The sequence below is a fragment of the Pan paniscus genome, chromosome 1 (assembly GCF_029289425.2).
Source record: "Pan paniscus chromosome 1, NHGRI_mPanPan1-v2.0_pri, whole genome shotgun sequence".
Taxonomy (NCBI): domain Eukaryota; kingdom Metazoa; phylum Chordata; class Mammalia; order Primates; family Hominidae; genus Pan; species Pan paniscus.
Window position 1 is genome coordinate 38,305,048 of NC_073249.2, and position 17,583 is coordinate 38,322,630.

The 17,583-nt window shown below is 41.0% G+C and overlaps 1 protein-coding gene across 5 annotated transcripts in view; it reads left to right on the top strand.

Annotated features, from left to right (window-relative positions):
• KCNH1 (potassium voltage-gated channel subfamily H member 1) overlaps positions 1–17,583 on the top strand; it is a 462,440-nt gene that overhangs the window by 30,093 nt on the left and 414,764 nt on the right. For all 5 annotated transcript variants that reach the window (XM_003814202.6, XM_034946118.3, XM_003814201.6 and 2 more), the window contains 2 exons: positions 178–284; positions 13,108–13,236. In XM_003814202.6, coding sequence (XP_003814250.3) covers positions 178–284; positions 13,108–13,236 — 236 coding nt within the window. The remainder of the gene's footprint in view (positions 1–177; positions 285–13,107; positions 13,237–17,583) is intronic.

Sequence of the window (17,583 nt, forward strand, 5' to 3'; positions counted from 1 at the left end):
AAGTCTTATTCACAGTTGAATCAGTAAATTTTTTTGAGTCAATGATTGTTTTCATTGTGTGTGTGTGTGTGTTCCACAGTACATAGCACAGTGCTGAATATAGAACAGATATTTAACATATGCTTGTAGAATAATGAATACTTCTTAATCTAACTTGAGTTCTTTGGTTGTTTGCAGTTTTATGTATGGGGAGCTGACTGATAAAGACACGATTGAAAAAGTGAGGCAAACATTTGAGAACTATGAGATGAATTCCTTTGAAATTCTGATGTACAAGAAGAACAGTGAGTATTGAGACCATTCTGAACCATACCTGTATGTGTTTGAAATAGTAAAATATCTCCTCTCCCTCTGTTGCTGTCTTGGTTTTTCTTCTCTCCCACCAGCTAAATGCTGTTACTTGAAGCCATTGTGTATGTTGGGATGAATGATATAGATTGATCACTTACACTGTTTCTCACAGGAACATTTGATGAGGTTCTTGTCACTAACTAATTAAGCCTTCTTCATCTATATTGTTGTTGCTGAGAGTTAGTGTTTTTTCCTATTGGTTTACATATGGTGAGTTGCTAGCTTAAGGCCCTTGTAGACTTTTTAACAAGGGAGGGAGAAGATGAGACAGAAATTCTGTCCGGTTCATCTTTGTATCTGTCTTCCACAGCACTTAGCACAAGTAACACAGTGGGTGCCTAATTAAGCGTTTCTAAATAAAAGTTTGTCCCCAGTATTAACAACAATGCATTGTTAATTTGTATTTGTTTTTGGCTACAATTACTTCCACAAAGTATGTTAATGAGGTTTTAGGTCAGTAGCCATACAGAAGTATAAAACTTGCTCTTCCCTTAGGAGGTTTCCTGTTGGAGATTAGCTGTATTAGAAGTATGGAAAGTAGGGCATATGGGCCTAGCAAGGCTGCATGGGTGTTAATAGTGGTTTGTTTCTGTTTTTTAGAAACACTAGTTTTGTAAGAAGTTCTGTTTTTTATACGTAGGATTGACTGGTAGGAAATTGATTCAATTGAACAACTCCGGGGTGGTCCTTATGGCACATGAGGATAACTGTTTAATTTGGTGGCATTCAGGTTTGAGTGATATGTTTTGCCCTGGAAAGTAAAGGGCATGCGTTGTTTTTATCTGGGAGGGGCTGGGATTTTTTTTCAGGTCTGCGGTATTGGAGTAGGTGACTGAGATTACTGTTCGCTTGGTGGTCTGTGCCGATACTGGTCTGAGAGATTTGCACTGGCCATCCACAAGCCCAAGAGGGTTGTTACCAAAGCTTTCACACTGGAGTTGTTGCCTTGCTCCAGTTCACTCCCTCTGCCAGCAGATCTAGTTCCCACCCCACTATTAGCTAGGAGAGGAACGAAGGGAAAGACTGTGAAGGGCTGTATGCCAGTCTTTCCACTATGGGGGAACACAACTCAACTCAAAGCAACAGCTCGTACCAGAAGCATACCAACCGTGGCTTTCTCATGGGAAAGATATGGTCTGCACATGTGTCATAAGCTAATGGAATAAGTTAAAAGTTTTCCACGTTGGCAGCACTAATAATTCACTTGCCATTGGTTTCAGTGAACATATGCCCCAGAGTGAGTTTGAGATGCGAGAGGGCAATCTGCCTTTTCCTAGCTGTCTCTGGGGCTGAAGATCCTGTATTATGAGTATCTTACTGTGCTGAAAGTGATTGATTCTGATATTTGAAGATCTGTACTTTAGGTAGACATGAACTACCCAGGTAAACCAACTAGATCAAATGATGGGCTACCAAAGAATCAGCATTTCTTCCCTCCCTGAAGGTTGTGGTAGGCTTATTGAGAGTCTCCAAAGTGGCATATCAACCTGGGCATCAGGTTCTACTTTATGGGTGATACTAAAGCATTTTCAAGAGTAATTATGGTCATATACAATTTTTACTCTAGCTTTTACCTTTAGAAAATAAGCTTTGTGTAAGGCATGACTGTATTTTAAAATGTGGATCTCTAATCTCTGTGAAATAGGCACAGCTGAAAGTTAATTCCTCATCTGAGGTCATGTAGCACCAGGATTAGTTTCCAGTGTTTGCTCCACGGCCATTCTCAGTTTTATTGTGAGTACAAGGCAGGGCTACCACATGAAGTCGTGCAGGCTATACCCTGCTTAGGGGGAAGTGGAAACCAGCTTGTGATTTGCTTGCTGAGTCCTCCATGGACCATGGTCTGGAATTGCATCTGTGCTGAGGAAGGAGTTTCTCTTTCTAATTCACACAAAGATGACTAGTGGGCCAGCGGGGGCTCTGGACAAGGCTAAACTTGTACATACAACACGAGCCATGAAACTAAGGAAATGATGCAGATAATGTTGTTTTCTTCCTAGGACCTGCTTACTACCTCCAAATCCCACCCTCTCTTGAGGAATTAAGAAACTTCAACTTATTTGTTAAGCCTGGAAATTATACAGTTGCACTGGATTCTGTGTGTGTGTGTGTGTGTGTATGTGTGTGTCTGTTTTTTTTTTGTTTTTCCAGTAGCTTTTTATTGACCCACTACCCTATGGCAAACAGTAGGCTTGCTGCTAGGGATGCAAGTATGAAGAGATAGACACAGTGTCTGCTCTTACAGCATCTGTAGGGGAACGGGCAGCATCCACGGAACAGAGCCATAAGTGCTTTGATGGTGACACCACATAGGTGGCTCATGACTCCAACCTAGGGGGTCAGGGAAGGAAATCTTCCTAACAGGCATAAGTGCCATGCAGAAACTGGAAGGATAGAGGGGAGTTAGACAAAGATCAGGGCCAAGAGTATCCCAGGCTGAATGCATGTGAAAAGGGCTGCAGCGGAGAGAGAGCATTGAGAGTTCAAGAGACACAAACCAATGCTTCTTAAACTTTGACATGCATAAGAACTCACCAGTGAATGGAAATGTGTATTTCTATGCAGAGGGTCTAGCAAAGGATCTGAGGTTCTGCTTCCAGGTGATGCTGATGCTGCTAGTCCACAGATCACACTCTGAGTAGCAAGGACAGAAAGCAGCTGTAGTGAAGACTGACTTCCATGCCAACAGGGTGCGTCTCTTTCAGAGCTCTACCCCTTGCACCCAGCCCAGTGCCTGACACATAGAAAGTGCTCCACCCAAACTCATGGAGTAAATAAATATATAAATACATGAGGGGCCGGGTGCAGTGGCTCATGCCTGTAATCCCGGCACTTTGGGAGGCCAAGGTGGGTGGATCATTTGACGTCAGGAGTTTGAGACCAGCCTGGCCAACATGGTGAAACCCCCATCTACTAAAAATACAAAAATTAGCTGGGTGTGGTGGCGGGTGCCTGTAATCCCAGCTACTCGGGAGGGTGAGGCAGGAGAATTGTCGAACTCCAGAGGCAGAGGTTGCAACGAGCTGAGATTGTGCCACTGCTCTTCAGCCTGGGTGACAGAGAGAGACTCACTCTGTCTCCCAAAATGTGTGTGTGTGTATAAATACATGAGAAGTAATATGAGGTTGGAGAGACTAGGAAGGGCCAGTCACACGGCCAAGTTAAATAGTTTAGAATCTGTCTTAAAAGTGGTAGTGGTGGAGAAGGCGGTGGAGGTGAGGGGTGTTGAGGGATTTTAAGCAGGGTAAGTATGTCATCAGATTTCATTTTAGAAAGAGGGCTCTAAGCCCAGAGGTAGTGGCTCACGCCTGTAATCCCAGCTACTTGGAGGCTGAGGGAGGAGGATCGTTTGAGCCCAGGAGTTTGAATCTGACCTGAGAAACATAGCAAAATCCTTCTAAAAAAGAAATGAAAAGAAATATGGCTCCAGCTAGAGCGTGGAGATGGAATAGAGCTTAGTGAGCAGGAGGTAGAGGGGCTGTTAGGAATCCCTCTGACAACAAAATGATAGTGGCCTGGTCAGGGGAAGAGGCATTCAAACTGACAGGTGTCCAGGGGGCTATGGAGGAGATGGAGCGCAGGGCCTTTGTCAGTGGTGTCCAGTGATGGGCTCCTCACTTAGTTTGGGAGCCCCAGTCAGAGCCCAGGAAGTAGGAAGCCCTGCGTTCCAGTCAGGAACTCATCATTTAACCTGAAGTAAAACTTGCTAGTGTCTGGCTGGGAGTTGACATTGAGGAGTGAGGAGGTGAATGTTTGCTGAGTGATTTTGAAAGGAACCTGATATTTACCAAGAAACAGGAGAGAAACAACATGTGATGCAAAGTGAGGGTGTCAGAGCCAGGGAGTGAGCAGGAGGAGAGGAGTCCACTGGGAACGGAAATGGGGCGGAGGGGAGGAAGGAGGGTTCATATTTCTTTTCACATCTGTGGAGGTAGAGTTTGCTTCTACTTTCAAACTTCACTGTTCAATAGAGTAAAACATTCAGCATTTTAAAGCAATATAGAGTTCTATGAGGGAAAAGTTCTTGTTGAGATTTTAAAAAGTGAAATATCACTATCTTGAAGTTTATTTTTAATCTGATTTTTAAATTAATGCATTTTTACCATGATGAATGCATGCAAAAAATATAAAGAAAAAAAAACACCCAACAGACTCAGAGAAGTACTATTATACTATTAACTCTTTGATGTGTTTCCTTTTTGTTTTTGTTGGTGTACATTTTACATAATGGAGATTTCGACTTGTATACAATTTAAAAATCATATGTTTATTTAGTCTTTGTCACAAAAATATCCCCATTATTAAAATTCCTCATAAATATAATTTAGAAAGAATTTTATTAATGTTTCCTCTATTATTAGATATTTATGAGGCTCAATTTTCATTATTAAAAAGAACACTGAGGTAAAAATTGTTATACAAATATATTTTGTTGACATTATGAAATATTTCCTAGAAGTTGAGAATTGCTGTGTCAAGGAATGTGAACTAAGGTTTCTGAGACATTTTGCCAAATAGCTTTCCAGAAGAACTGAACCCATTTCCAAGTCCTCATACAGAATGTGAGTGTCTGACTCATTATGCCTCACCAGCATTGAATAGTATAACTTTTAAATTGTCAAATTGCCCACAATTGTTTTGTTTAATGAGCTTTTTAATGCTAGTGAGATTGAAGTGTTTTTTTCCTATTTATTATCTGTTTAAAATTACCCTTTTAAATGTTAATTGTTCAGATTCTTTGCCTATATATCCTATTTAATTATAGGCATTTTCCCACTCATTTTTACAAGCTTTTAATACATTGTTTTAGTTCTTTTTTTCCCAGTCTCATTCTGTAGGGTTTGTAAGGACAACTTTGTAGAAAGGATCTTCTATTGATAAGCATTAATATTTGTCCTATCTTTTGGGGAGTTGAGAGTAATTAGCAGAAGGCTTCATGGTATGGTTTGGAATGAGTGTTTGGGATACCATTACATATGTTGAAGGACGGATTATTTGAAAGATTTCTATCTATTGGCCATTCGGAAAACCTGACATTTCTGGAGTGCTGTATATTTCGTATTGTTACTTGCCTAATGTTTAGTATGCTGTATGATTTTCTTTTCTTTCTTTTTTTTTTTTTTTTTCAAGACAGGGTCTGGCTATGTCGCCCAAGCTGGAGTGCAGTGGCGCGATCTCAGCTCACTGCAACCTCTGCATCCCAGGCTCCAGCCATCCTCCCATCTCAGCCACCCAAGTACCTGGGACTATAGGCACACACCGTCATGCTCAGCTAATTTTTTTTTGTATTTTTGTAGAGTCGGGGTTTCACCGTGTTGGCCAGGCTGGTCTTCACCTCCTTAGCTCAAGCCATCCACCCATCTCTACCTCCCAGGTGGAGATTACAGGCATGAGCCACCATGCCTGGCTTGATTTTCTTATATCAACGACAGTTGTCATTAATGAAGTCATTCAGTAAATATTCCTGTGTTCACTCCTGTGCTACTCAACTAATTTTTCAATTTTTCAAACAAGAAAATCAAGAAGTATTAACCCGGAATAAAAGCAGTCAGTACATCCTCTAGACAACACTCCCCAGCATGTGACTCCACAATTTGTGGTGCGGCTGGCGGCCTGGAATCTGGGAGCTCTGGGTTAGTTTCCCAGTCAGAGAAGCCCAGGGAAAGGCATCTGACAGCATTTCTGCTGAGCTAGCAAGGAGAAGCTGCTGGCCAGGTACATATTGATTACCTACTGTAGGCTCAGCACTATGCCAGACCCGGTGGGTCACAGAGATATAGATGTAAGAAACTGACTCTGCCTTTGAGGAGGTTACAGTCTAGTTGTAGAGCCAAATCTAACAGGCAAAGCAATCATATTTTGCTTATTTGCTGAATGGGTGATCTTTTATTTATTCAGTGATAGGAGCTGCTTATATGTAATGAATATTGATTGTAAATCATAGACATATTGAAAAACATTTTTCTCTATTTAAACATTTTTTCTTTTAACTTTTTAAACTTTTTTTTTAAAAACCATTTAGAAGTGAACAAGTTTTATGTCAGCGTTTTCCTTTATGGTTCTGAGTTTTATATAATGCTTAGGAAGTTCCTCTCCTTACCTAAATAATAAAAATACGTTTCCTTTTTTTCCTTTTGGTAACTATATAGTTGTGCTAAAATATTTAGAATATTAAACCATTTGGAATTTATTTTTATATATTATGTGAAGCAATAATCTAACTTATTTTCCACATTGCTTATTCAGCTGTCCCATTACTATTTATTAAATAATCCAGTTTTTCCTTTCTGATTTGAAATGCCCTTTTCTTTATATGCTAAGGTCTCACACATATGTGGGTTTGTTTCTGTCTTCTTCTCTAGGAACCCTCTAGTAATTTATTAGCTATGTGAGTTCGATTAGGATACTTGCCTACTTGGGTTCCCCACATTTGAAATGGGAATAATAGTAGCTATTCTACATTATAGAGTCATTGTGAGAAGTAAACCACAATGTTTCAGGGTCTGACCCCTTTGTAAGTACTCAATGAATGATATTATTTTTATTGTTTTTCTTTTGAGGCCTGTGCCAGTGACTCTTAATTACTATAGTAGGTAGTCCCTGTTATTATATTCCTTTCTAATAATTTCAAAGATTTATTGGCCATGCTTACACCTTAATTTTTCTGTTTGAATTAAATTTTAATTCATCAGAGTTAGAGGAAAAACAAATACAAAAACAGCTGAGACTGATTGAAATTACATTAGATATATATATTAGAGGGAGCCGTTTGACGTCTTATAAAATGGAATCTTACCTACAAACAATTCAACTCTCTCCATTTATTTAGGTCTTGTTTTATACTCATCAATGCAATTTTAATTATGTTGAGGGTTAAGTGTTGATTTTTCTAGTTTTGCCCTAGTTATATTTGAGACTGGCCCTCTTCCCTAAAAACAGGCAGAGGCAGTTTCAGAGTTTTGTTAAACACTTTGAATACTTCCTGTTTTTAAGTCATTCAAACAGCCATGTGAAATGAGGTTGGGCATTTCCATCTTACAGGTGAGAAATTTAAAAGGAAAGAAGAAAGGAAAGTGATAGTTTTGGGGCCAGGCACGGTGGCTCACACCTGTAATCACAGCACTTTGGGAGGCCGAGGCGGGCAGATCACCTGAGGTCAGGAGTTCAAGACTAGTTTGGCCAACATGGCAAAACCCCATCTCTACTAAAAATACAAAAATTAGCTGGGTGTGGTGGTGGGCACCTATAATCCCAGCTACTCAGGAGGCTGAGGCAGGAGAATCGCTTGAGCCTGGGAGTCGGAAGTTGCAGTGAGCTGAGATTGCGCCACTGCACCCCAGCCTAGGCAATAGAGTGAGACTCCATCTCAAAAAAAAATAAATAAATAAATAAATAAATAAAGTGATACTTTTAAACACCTATGTATCAGACATGTGGGTATTTTTACTTTATTTTAAGTAACTTTGTTATCCCCATTTTACAAATGAAGAGGCTGATGGTGAGAGAAGTTAAACTGATGCAGCCAAGGCTCCGAATAACTGAAGATAAAGGGCTCAAACTCAGGGCTTGGGACTAAGTATCAGATGTTCTAATGGCCAGTGGCCATTACATCCCTCTGGTGCTGTCTCATCCTCTCTGTACTTGTCATTCATCTCCATAAAGTTGACTCCAGACCAATTGTTCTATTTCCTGGGGTAGGCTACCATCCTCAAGTCTAGTTTCTGGACCTGTTAGAGGTCAACCCTTCCCAAAAGCCAATCACAGTGGCTTGGTCTGTTCCATTGCTGTCGAATATGGTCTGGATGCCCAGATGCCTGATTACAGAGAGTACTTGGGAGGAAGCCCAGGGTAGAAAAAAGATTGATGGAGGCCAAAAATTCTCTCATACATCTGAGACTTGCTGTTTTGTTATCTGGCTGCCAAGGCTGAGGAACCTCAAAGCCAGGTTAGGTTGTCAGGTTCATTACTACATGACCTAAGGGAGCTACATAAGGGATGAAAATCAGAGTGATCTAAAAAGGCTGACCTGGAACTGCCCTCCCATTGGACATCCTCATCCTGGAAAGAGCCTCCCTCCCAGCAGCAGCAGCCTCTGCCATCAGTAGGGTTATCAAGTGCTATGTTGTTCCTGGGTGTGTACATAGATCTTTCTTCAATAAAGGATTTAACATTGACCCTTTGTCCTTTTTGCAGTAGGACATCAAATGCTTACTTTTCTCAGTTTTTCCATAGTAGGCACTTGGGTAAGGAGGCAGAAATTTAACTTCTTCCTGATTTTCTGTGTATGTATATGAATATTTGCATTTATTGCCTCTCTAGCATCTTGATGGAATGGATCCTGCTGCAGAATTTGGGTTCTAGGAGAGACCCTTGTAGGCTACTTGCCCCAAGCTCTGTCTGCAGGAAAGTCAGTGTCTGAATGGAGCCAAAGGATACCTGGATATCCTTGGAGGGTAGAAGGGAAACTGGCTTGGGTGGAGCTTCAGGTTCCAGATGGTTCATGTTCACCTGAAGCAACTGTTTCATATATTGAATCTTTAAGTTATATTTCATTAAATAAAAATCCTTTGCTCTTAAGTGGAAAAGGTTGAAATACTGGTCTGTACCACCTAGGAGGGACTTATGTTCTCTTCTGAAAGAATTCCAGAAATGAAAATTTAAGCCCATTCTACTCACTTTCTTAGACTGTTTGGGTAGTGATAGTTTGGGACTGAAAACACTGGATGTAGGATTTATTTTTTTAAATTTAGCATTCCTAGAGCATCTAACCCACCAAGGCTGCTGTGCAGCACTCCCTGGGGTGGAGCGATGCAATGGCTTCACATGACCCTGTGCATAATACTACATTGAATGCCAGGAAGTAGGGGTGCCTGGTGGTAAGACAGAGAAAGTAGATCAGGTCTCTTGCCCTTGGAGTGTATTATGATCTATTTAAAGAAACAGTCGTTAGCTGTTAAGCTTTGAGGCAGCCAGTACATAACACTTAACTTCCCTGTCCATGATCAGAACCAATCGAGAGAGATAAAGGAATCAGGCCAATATAGCAGGGGTCCCCAGCTCCCAGGCCACAGACTGCTACCAGTCCATGGCCTGTTAGGAACTGGGCCACATAGCAGGAGGTGAGCGGCAGCTGAGCGAGCATTACTACCTGAGCTCCACCTCCTGTCAGATCAGCGGTGGCATTAGATTCTCATAGAAGCGTGAACCCTATTGTGAACTGTATATGTGAGGTTGCCTGCTCCTTATGAGAATCTAATGCCTGATGATCTGAGGTGGAGCAGTTTAATCCTGAAATCATCCCCCCCCACAGTCCATGGAAAAATTGTCTTCCATGAAACCTGTCCCTGGTGCCAAAAAGGTTGGGGACTACTGCAATAGAGGATAAGATATTACTTTTATGACTAATAAAGCCGATCCTGGGGGATGTAGTTTATACCTGTAGGCAAGTGACTTTCTAAAAGTGAACCCTAGAATCAGACAGAGTTACCTGCAAGTCACAGGTAGTACTGGAGAACTGCAGGCTTCTCCTCCTACCAGCCATCCTTCCTGCCTTTTGCCTTCCCCCCTTTATAGGGTAGGGGAGCAAAGCAGAGAAGGGGCCAAGCTACACATATCCAGCTCTTGTCTCCCAGATTACCAACCAACCTAGGAAAAAGGTCCAGAGTGTTACACTGAAAGATGTTCTTCCACACAGGAGCACCAGATCACGAAAAAGGAGGTCCTTTCCCTCAAAAAGCCCCCATATTTAGCTCAAGATTAACTCTAAGGCAGTATGTCCTGATTGTATGAATTTTTGTTACAAGATATATATTTAGATACTGCAAAGGAATGGTCAGAGTAGTATGTGTTTAATCAGGGAACATGGCCAGGTGCAGTGGCTCATGCCTGTAATCCCAGCACTTTGGGAGGCTGAGGCAGGAGAATCACCTGAGGTCAGGGGTTTGAGACCAGCCTGGCCAACATAGTGAAACACCATATCTACCAAAAATACAAAAATTAGCCAGGTGTGGTGGCATGCATCTCTAGTCCCAGCTACCCAGGAGGCTGAGGCAGGGGAATCGCTTGAATCCAGGATGTGGAGGTTGCAGTGAGCCGAGATCGTGCAGCCTGGGTGACAGAGAGACACACTTTAAACAAATGGACCTGTTAAGAGGGGAGAGTTCATTCATGATAAGTTTGAACTGTGGACAAATGAAAAAGGCCTCCCAGTATGACTAATAAAATGGTTTTCATGATCTTGGAGATGTGTCTTAGTGTCATCCACCCCTGTAGTAATAAATGAAACATGAAGAATGAGCAAGTTCCCAGGCATCGGGCCCAGCCGGTGCAGTGCAGTGATGGGCCGCAGGGCTGCAGCTGGGAGGGGAGGGTTCTGGAGATTCTAGGAGCAGACATCATGAGTGGGTTCCTGTCATCTGATTTATTACTAATTGATCAAATTAGTAATACATCTGTCAAATTAGTAATAAATCAGATGACAAGAACCGACTCACGATGTACTCCAGCCTGGGCAACAGAGACACAGTTTAAATAAATTCACCTGTTAAGTGGGGAGTAATTAGCAGTATTTTCTGGTTTATCATCTGAAAAAATGCTTAAATTTTTTTAGAGCAAAAAAAAAAAGGTTTTTTTGATTTGTGTGTTTTTGCCTTAATGGATAGGGTACAATTGAGAGCTGTGAGGATATAAGCTTAATTGCTGTGACACTTTACTTTGAGTTTTCTGTTGCTTAATTGAAAATGGTTTAAAATCCTGCAGATTCTGAGGAAAAGACTAGGAGGAATAGTAATACATACTTCCAAAAACAGTGAACAATTCAAAGGTCATATTCTTGACTTTGAAATGCTATTTGTGATTTTTATATGGTAGAATTTTCTTTCAAAACACTTCTTAAGGTGACATTATAATCTGTTGGTATTTGCAGAACACGTAGAAACTGGCAGCTAAAAATTATGCGAAGAGAATGGAAAGAAGGTTAAAATTAACTATAGAGGAATACATAGATAATCAAGATTTAAGGAGAACACATTTCCGTTGGGTCTACTTGCTGCCTGTTTGTACATTTCAGGGTTATTACTACTGACATGTGAATAGGTGGTGTAGCCAAATCTGTAAAGTAGCTGTTGTCAAGCTAGATTGGCTAACTAAGCCTAATGTTAATCAGAGTTGTCTGTCTGTCCCTGGTGTTTAGTACAGAGTTTGATGTGATTGTGGACAGAGAAAGCCAGGTGACCTCTTGAGGATCTATTTTCATCTCCAAGATTCAGTGAGTTTTCTGCTCTCTATCTCACAAAATAATATATGTAAAATGCTGAGCACAGTGCTGGCTACATAGGAAACTATTACTTAGCGTGGGGAAATAGCTACTTTATTTTGATTTGCAAATGGTTATAAAATAGTATGCTAAGTATTATTCCAGTTATGCAAAATTCAACAAATAGTTATTCAGTTCTGCTAGATGCTGTTGTAGGAACTGGAATATAAGAACTAGGAAGAAAAGAACATCGGATTGCTTTGTGTCTCATTTAATTTTGTATCATAGAATAAATTGGTGCTTCTTGCTGTGATGTCTTCTATGGCTAGAAGATGTTTATTTATTTTCCTTAATTATTTTTGGGAAGCCAGTGAGTGACTGTGCAGATATTTGACTATTGATACCTGAGTGGGTATCCTCTCTGAGAAGCCAGTCAGAATAGCCCTGCCTACCTCCTTCTGTGGATGAAGACAGTGCTTAGGAAGAACTCGTTTATCCTCCACTCTAGCTCAGGAACAAGGATTGATATTGAAACACATTCACTGAGCTTCCTATGGCACTAATGTGATCGAAGCCCAAACCTGCTTGGAATCCTCCTTTTCTGGAGAGCTTTGTATGGGGGAATTATTGTGGTGTTCCTTTCCTTCTTCAATGCCTTGTCATTTACCATTGTATTGGATCTTTTAGATTTTTATTTTAAGGAGAGGGATGTAGAAATATAGTTTCTGGGCCGGATGCAGTGTCTTATGCCTGTAATCCCAGCACTTGTGGGAGGCCAAGGTGGGTGGATCACTGGAGGTTGAGAGTTCGAGAGCACCCTGGCCGCCTCTACTAAAAATACAAAAATTACCCGGGCGTGGTGGTGGGTGCCTGTAATTCCAGCTACCTCGGGAGGCTGAGGCGGGAGAATCGCTTGCACCCAGGAGGCAGAGGTTGCAGTGAGCCGAGATTGCACCATTGTACTCCAGCCTGGGAGTCTAAAAAAGAAAAAGAAATATAGTTTCTGGCCCATGTGTGATTGGTCATGTGAGTCAAATTGGTGGATTCCTAAACTGGATTTTGACCCTGGGATCCTTTAGCAATGGATGAGGTTTGAAATTTGAGTTGGCATGGTCTGCTGGCCATGGTTGGCAGGGCCTATCTTGGCCCCTACTCTTTACTGTCCATTATGTGGTCTAAGGTAAGTCTTTAGGTCTTTGTACCTAAGTTTCTTCCATAACATCAGGTGGGGTTTTCAACCTATTTCCTAACCACTTTACAAGTTAAGAGATCAGCACTTGGAAAATTAGTTGAACAGGAGAAACCCCTCACTGAATAGTCACTGTGAAAGTTTTTATTCCAGCAAGAAAAAAAATTTATGGTGTGATAACCCAGCACTTGAAGGAATAAGACCATTTAAAAAATGAATTAATATTTGTACCTATTCATTCCCAAGTCTTTGCTTCCATAGCCCCTCAAATGAGAATGCAAATTACTGACCAACCTTTTGATATTCCTTTCAGGGACACCTGTGTGGTTCTTTGTGAAAATTGCTCCAATTCGAAACGAACAGGATAAAGTGGTTTTATTTCTTTGCACTTTCAGTGACATAACAGCTTTCAAACAGCCAATTGAGGATGATTCATGTAAAGGTTTGTAATTCTGACTTGTACAAATACGTTTATGCCTTTTTTGTCTTTATTGTGGCTCTTGTTACAGAGCATTTAAGGTTGTCAAGGCAATCACTTTACAAACCTCAAGATTCTAACTTTAATTTGTATAGAACAAAGCACTGTGTTATTCTGGAGTGTATCGGGGTAGGAGAAGGAGAGAAAAAACACTTTGTTTAGGAAAGCATTTGAATCAATTTCATACCTTTAATAATTAACCCTTTCTGATATTAGTTAGGCAGAAGAAGATAGTTTGGCAACTAGTATCATCAGAATCTTTTCAAGTTTTCACATAACAAATGTCAGTCATACCAATGAGGTGGTCTATGGCTACATTCATCTGCTTTATGTATATACTTTCTTAGATTTGACTGAATTCTGGTACTTCAAGATTGTTAAAGCAGACTTTAGCACATCTTTGCATCTGTGGTTGATTAAGTCTGTGACCGGTTAATTCATTTGGAACATAACATTAATGAAGCCAGGGTCCTAAGTAACATTTCTATATGGGTCATTTAAACAGTTGTGTGATCACAGATTTTAGCACTCGCCTCAGCCATGTCATATGCATGTATTGTTTGCATAACATGGGGGACCCAGGAAAGGAGATGGCTCAGGATTTCTGGAACAACTGTACCCCTGAAGAGGTCCAGCTCATCAGGATATAAAAAAGATGGCATGTTAGTTCCAGAGGTTTGGGATAAGGGGGTGACATAGCACCTCTTTCACATCCCTCGTTCATAGCTCACACTCAAGATAACCAAGAGGCCACAAGCTTTTTCATGATGCAGTGCTACGTGGCTCTGTGGTTGATTTTTCAGCTCTGCTGGAGACCTCTGCTCCTTGTGGTTTTGTGAGATGTAGCAAAGAGATGAGAGTGGAGTCCAGGGGAGAGTTAAACTGAGACATATTATTTTTGATGTGACAAAATTTTTGTTGTTAAATGAGCATTATAGGAGGAAATAAAAAGCATTATGTGGCTGCTCTCTCAAGGGCTGTGTCCTCTGAGGGTATTTAAAATCCTGGCACATTTAGACACTCACATTTATGGAGTTCAGAGCACAGTACTGTTAATACCAGCGCATCCTATTTTTTAAAACTGTCTGATAGCTCAATAAATCAATTTCAGCCTGCCTTTTGGTTTTAAGACTGCAGCAGATGCAAAGTCTCTCAACCAGTGTTTCAGCCACCTGAAGTCTCCCTTTTCTTACAGATTCATGATTGCCAGATTTCTAGTTTCTAATTTGAAGATTTCTCAGTGCAGTAGCTATTTCATGGCAGTAGGTTCACTCATGATTAAGTACCATCTTGTTACCATATAGAAAGGCCAGTTGCTTTTTTAACCTAATAAACTCATAAGTAATATTTTGAAGGCAATTGAATATTTTGACACCTATTTTTGCAATTTTTCTCTTAAAAACTTAAGTTATGTGATTTGGTTGAATCAAAATGTTTTGTTTTTATTACTACTGGAACATTTGTAGGTGATGTGCTGGTATTATTTAGTAGGAAAAGCATACCTAACAGAATGCTCCGTACCTGGCATGTAGGTGCCTGCATTCGATGCTCATGAAACCTGAAGAGGGATAAATCAGAGTGATGTAGTGAGACTTAGGTTTATTTTCCAGGAATAAAATGCTCCACTTCATTTAACCTGCCTCAATGATGCATTTCTTTGCTGATAAGAGTTTTGGTACACACACATACATACTTACAGACACTCATGAGGAGATACACACACATTTACTCTGTTTCTTCTTAGCTGAGGGGACCAGATATTAATTGTTTTTGTCAGTGAAATAAATAGGAGTAACTTGTGGCTTGATTCATAAAAATTTGACACATACACACACACACGTTAGTCCTCAATGTAGGAATCCTGCTAGTAGACCACGCTTAATGTCTCCTGAAAGACATGGCTTTATAAGTCTATCCATTTCAAATGCCATGGCAGATATGTTCAAACCTTCCCACTTGCCATGTCATCATGCCCCTGGCCCACTGTGGTTTGGTGGTCTGCTTAGGACAAGTCAAACTTTGTATTAGTGTGTTTATGATGGAAGCACATGATAATTCTCTAGGCCTTGTTATTTTAAGTCTATAAACTGCAGTTTTGGCTACAGGGATCAAATTTAGATCCTAGAAAGTATGCTGCCATGTGGCTGGATTGTTCTCCTGGCTTGACATTTCTTCTTGGATGTACTCTCAGCAGCTTGTTTCCAGGAGACCAGCTGGGTTTTCAGTACAGCACCTCAGTTACCATTAAGAGTCTTAAGAGCCTTGCTGACTTAGGCTTGTTTAGAATTCACTTTGGAGATGGAATGGAAATGTGGATAATCTAAAATCTCAGAAAATTCCCAGATAATTGCTCTTTGGCATTGTCCCATGGGATGTTTTCCCACCACCATATTAGCCTTTTAAATCAGTTGTGTTCAAATTGTCTTTAAAATTACTTTGTTTTCTCAGATCATGTAGTACCTAATTTGGGGACTTGGGGCTGGGGTGGGTGCATCCTGATAGTGTGCAAGAAGCCAGTTTGTGCCCCCAGTTTTCCCACAAATCACCCACAAAGGGTCCAACACATGGGATAATTGACAGTAGCCTATTTCAGGATCTGACACAAAGTAACTTCTCTTCTACCCGGAGCCTCAGGCACAGGGGATGGGTCCTGCAAATGCTTCCAGAGCCCCCTCTGTCATTTGGTGTACCAGTTCTCACCATCCTTTTTATGAGCTAGGTAGGCCTCTGACTTCCTCATCTTCATTTTGCTCTCTGTCTTTTGACAGTAATTCTCTTACTCTCTGACAAATAGTGCCCACGGATGGCATGGAGAAGGGAATGAAAGTCAAGTTAGGTTTGCTGTTTGCTAACAGCTCTGGGGTGTGTGTGTGTGTGTGTGTGTGTGTGTGTGTGTGTGTGTGCGCTTAAAGGCTGAATGAGAGAGTAGGTAGAAATTCCTGCCTAAAATGAGAATCTGTGATGCTCCAGTGATTTCATTTGTTCCTTCTCTTGCTTTTTCTTTTGTTATAGATAATTTGGAGTAGGCTGTGGGATATGTTTCTGTTGCATTCTGTCTTCTGAGCCAGCAGGTTTGGGCAAATGAGTATAGAATTAGAGTGTAAAGCTCAGAATTTTCTCTCTTTACATTGCTCACCAAAGGATGAGTCAATCCTCTTGTTTTCTCTATTATCCCACCAACTAATCTCATATTAAAGGAGCAAATTCATTTTCAAAGATTCACATATTTACTTCTAAATTCAGAGTTAAACTTGAGCCAAATACAGACAACAAAAGGAATGCAAAACTTCGGAGTAGGTTTCTAAGAGCCAGAGATGTAGAATATTGAAGGATGAAGGCTCTGGCAAACTGTTGTAACTGTTGACCCTTCTCCATGTATCTTCACGTTGGACATGCGAGAAATAGTAATAGACACAAGTCGCAGGCCCCACCCCCCCTTCAATGTTAATATTTTATGTCTCTGCCCTCAGGTTGGTGGGAAAGTGATGATTTAGTGACTGCTACTTGAGGAAGCCATTCTAGATTTTTGGTTCTTTATACGTTGGTAAGGAAAAGATTGTGGGAGGAGACTTGAGGACGCTTAGGCAGTGGTCCACACTGACTCTCCATGCTGTACCCTGTGTCCGCTGTTCTTTGCTGGATGTTTGGATTATGCTATCAGCTCCTCTGAATTTCTGACCCTGTATCTCAGGACAAGGCTGGCCTCTGTCTTTTTTGGTACCCCTGGACTTATTCTCAGAGGAGTTGGAATTCTAACTCATCCCAACACCATCTCTTCTGGCCTAAAAAAGAAAGATTCAGGCTCATTGGTGGCTCAGCTAAGTTGACACCCACCAGCCATTGTGGAGTCAAGACAGGGGAAAAGCCATTTCTCCATTCCTGAGAATGGAGAAAAGACCCAGTAAATAGCTTTTAACTGATTGCTAGATTGTGTACTATGTTCCCCTCCTTTATCTTTTTTCTCTCTATACTCTTCCTCTTCTGCTCCTGCCCACTTCCCCTCTCATTGATCATGGTATGGTTTCAATTTTCTCATGGCATCCACAGCCCCGTTATGCCTAACTTGCTGGTGACATTTGTGATAGAACTGGAAGAATCCTGGTCCAGGGGTTTCTTCATTTGAGCTCAATTCAGTGTTGAACTTCCAAGTGGGGTATAATTGGAGGAGTGGGTGCAGAAAAATGCCTGGCAAAAGAGAGGCACAGAAATATCCCCTGAAACTGAAGAGAGTTTGTGAAATGGGCCGCCTATCCTTTGGGACTTTATATCTATTGGAAACCCAGACAGAAGTAGGGTGATGAGAGAAAAAAA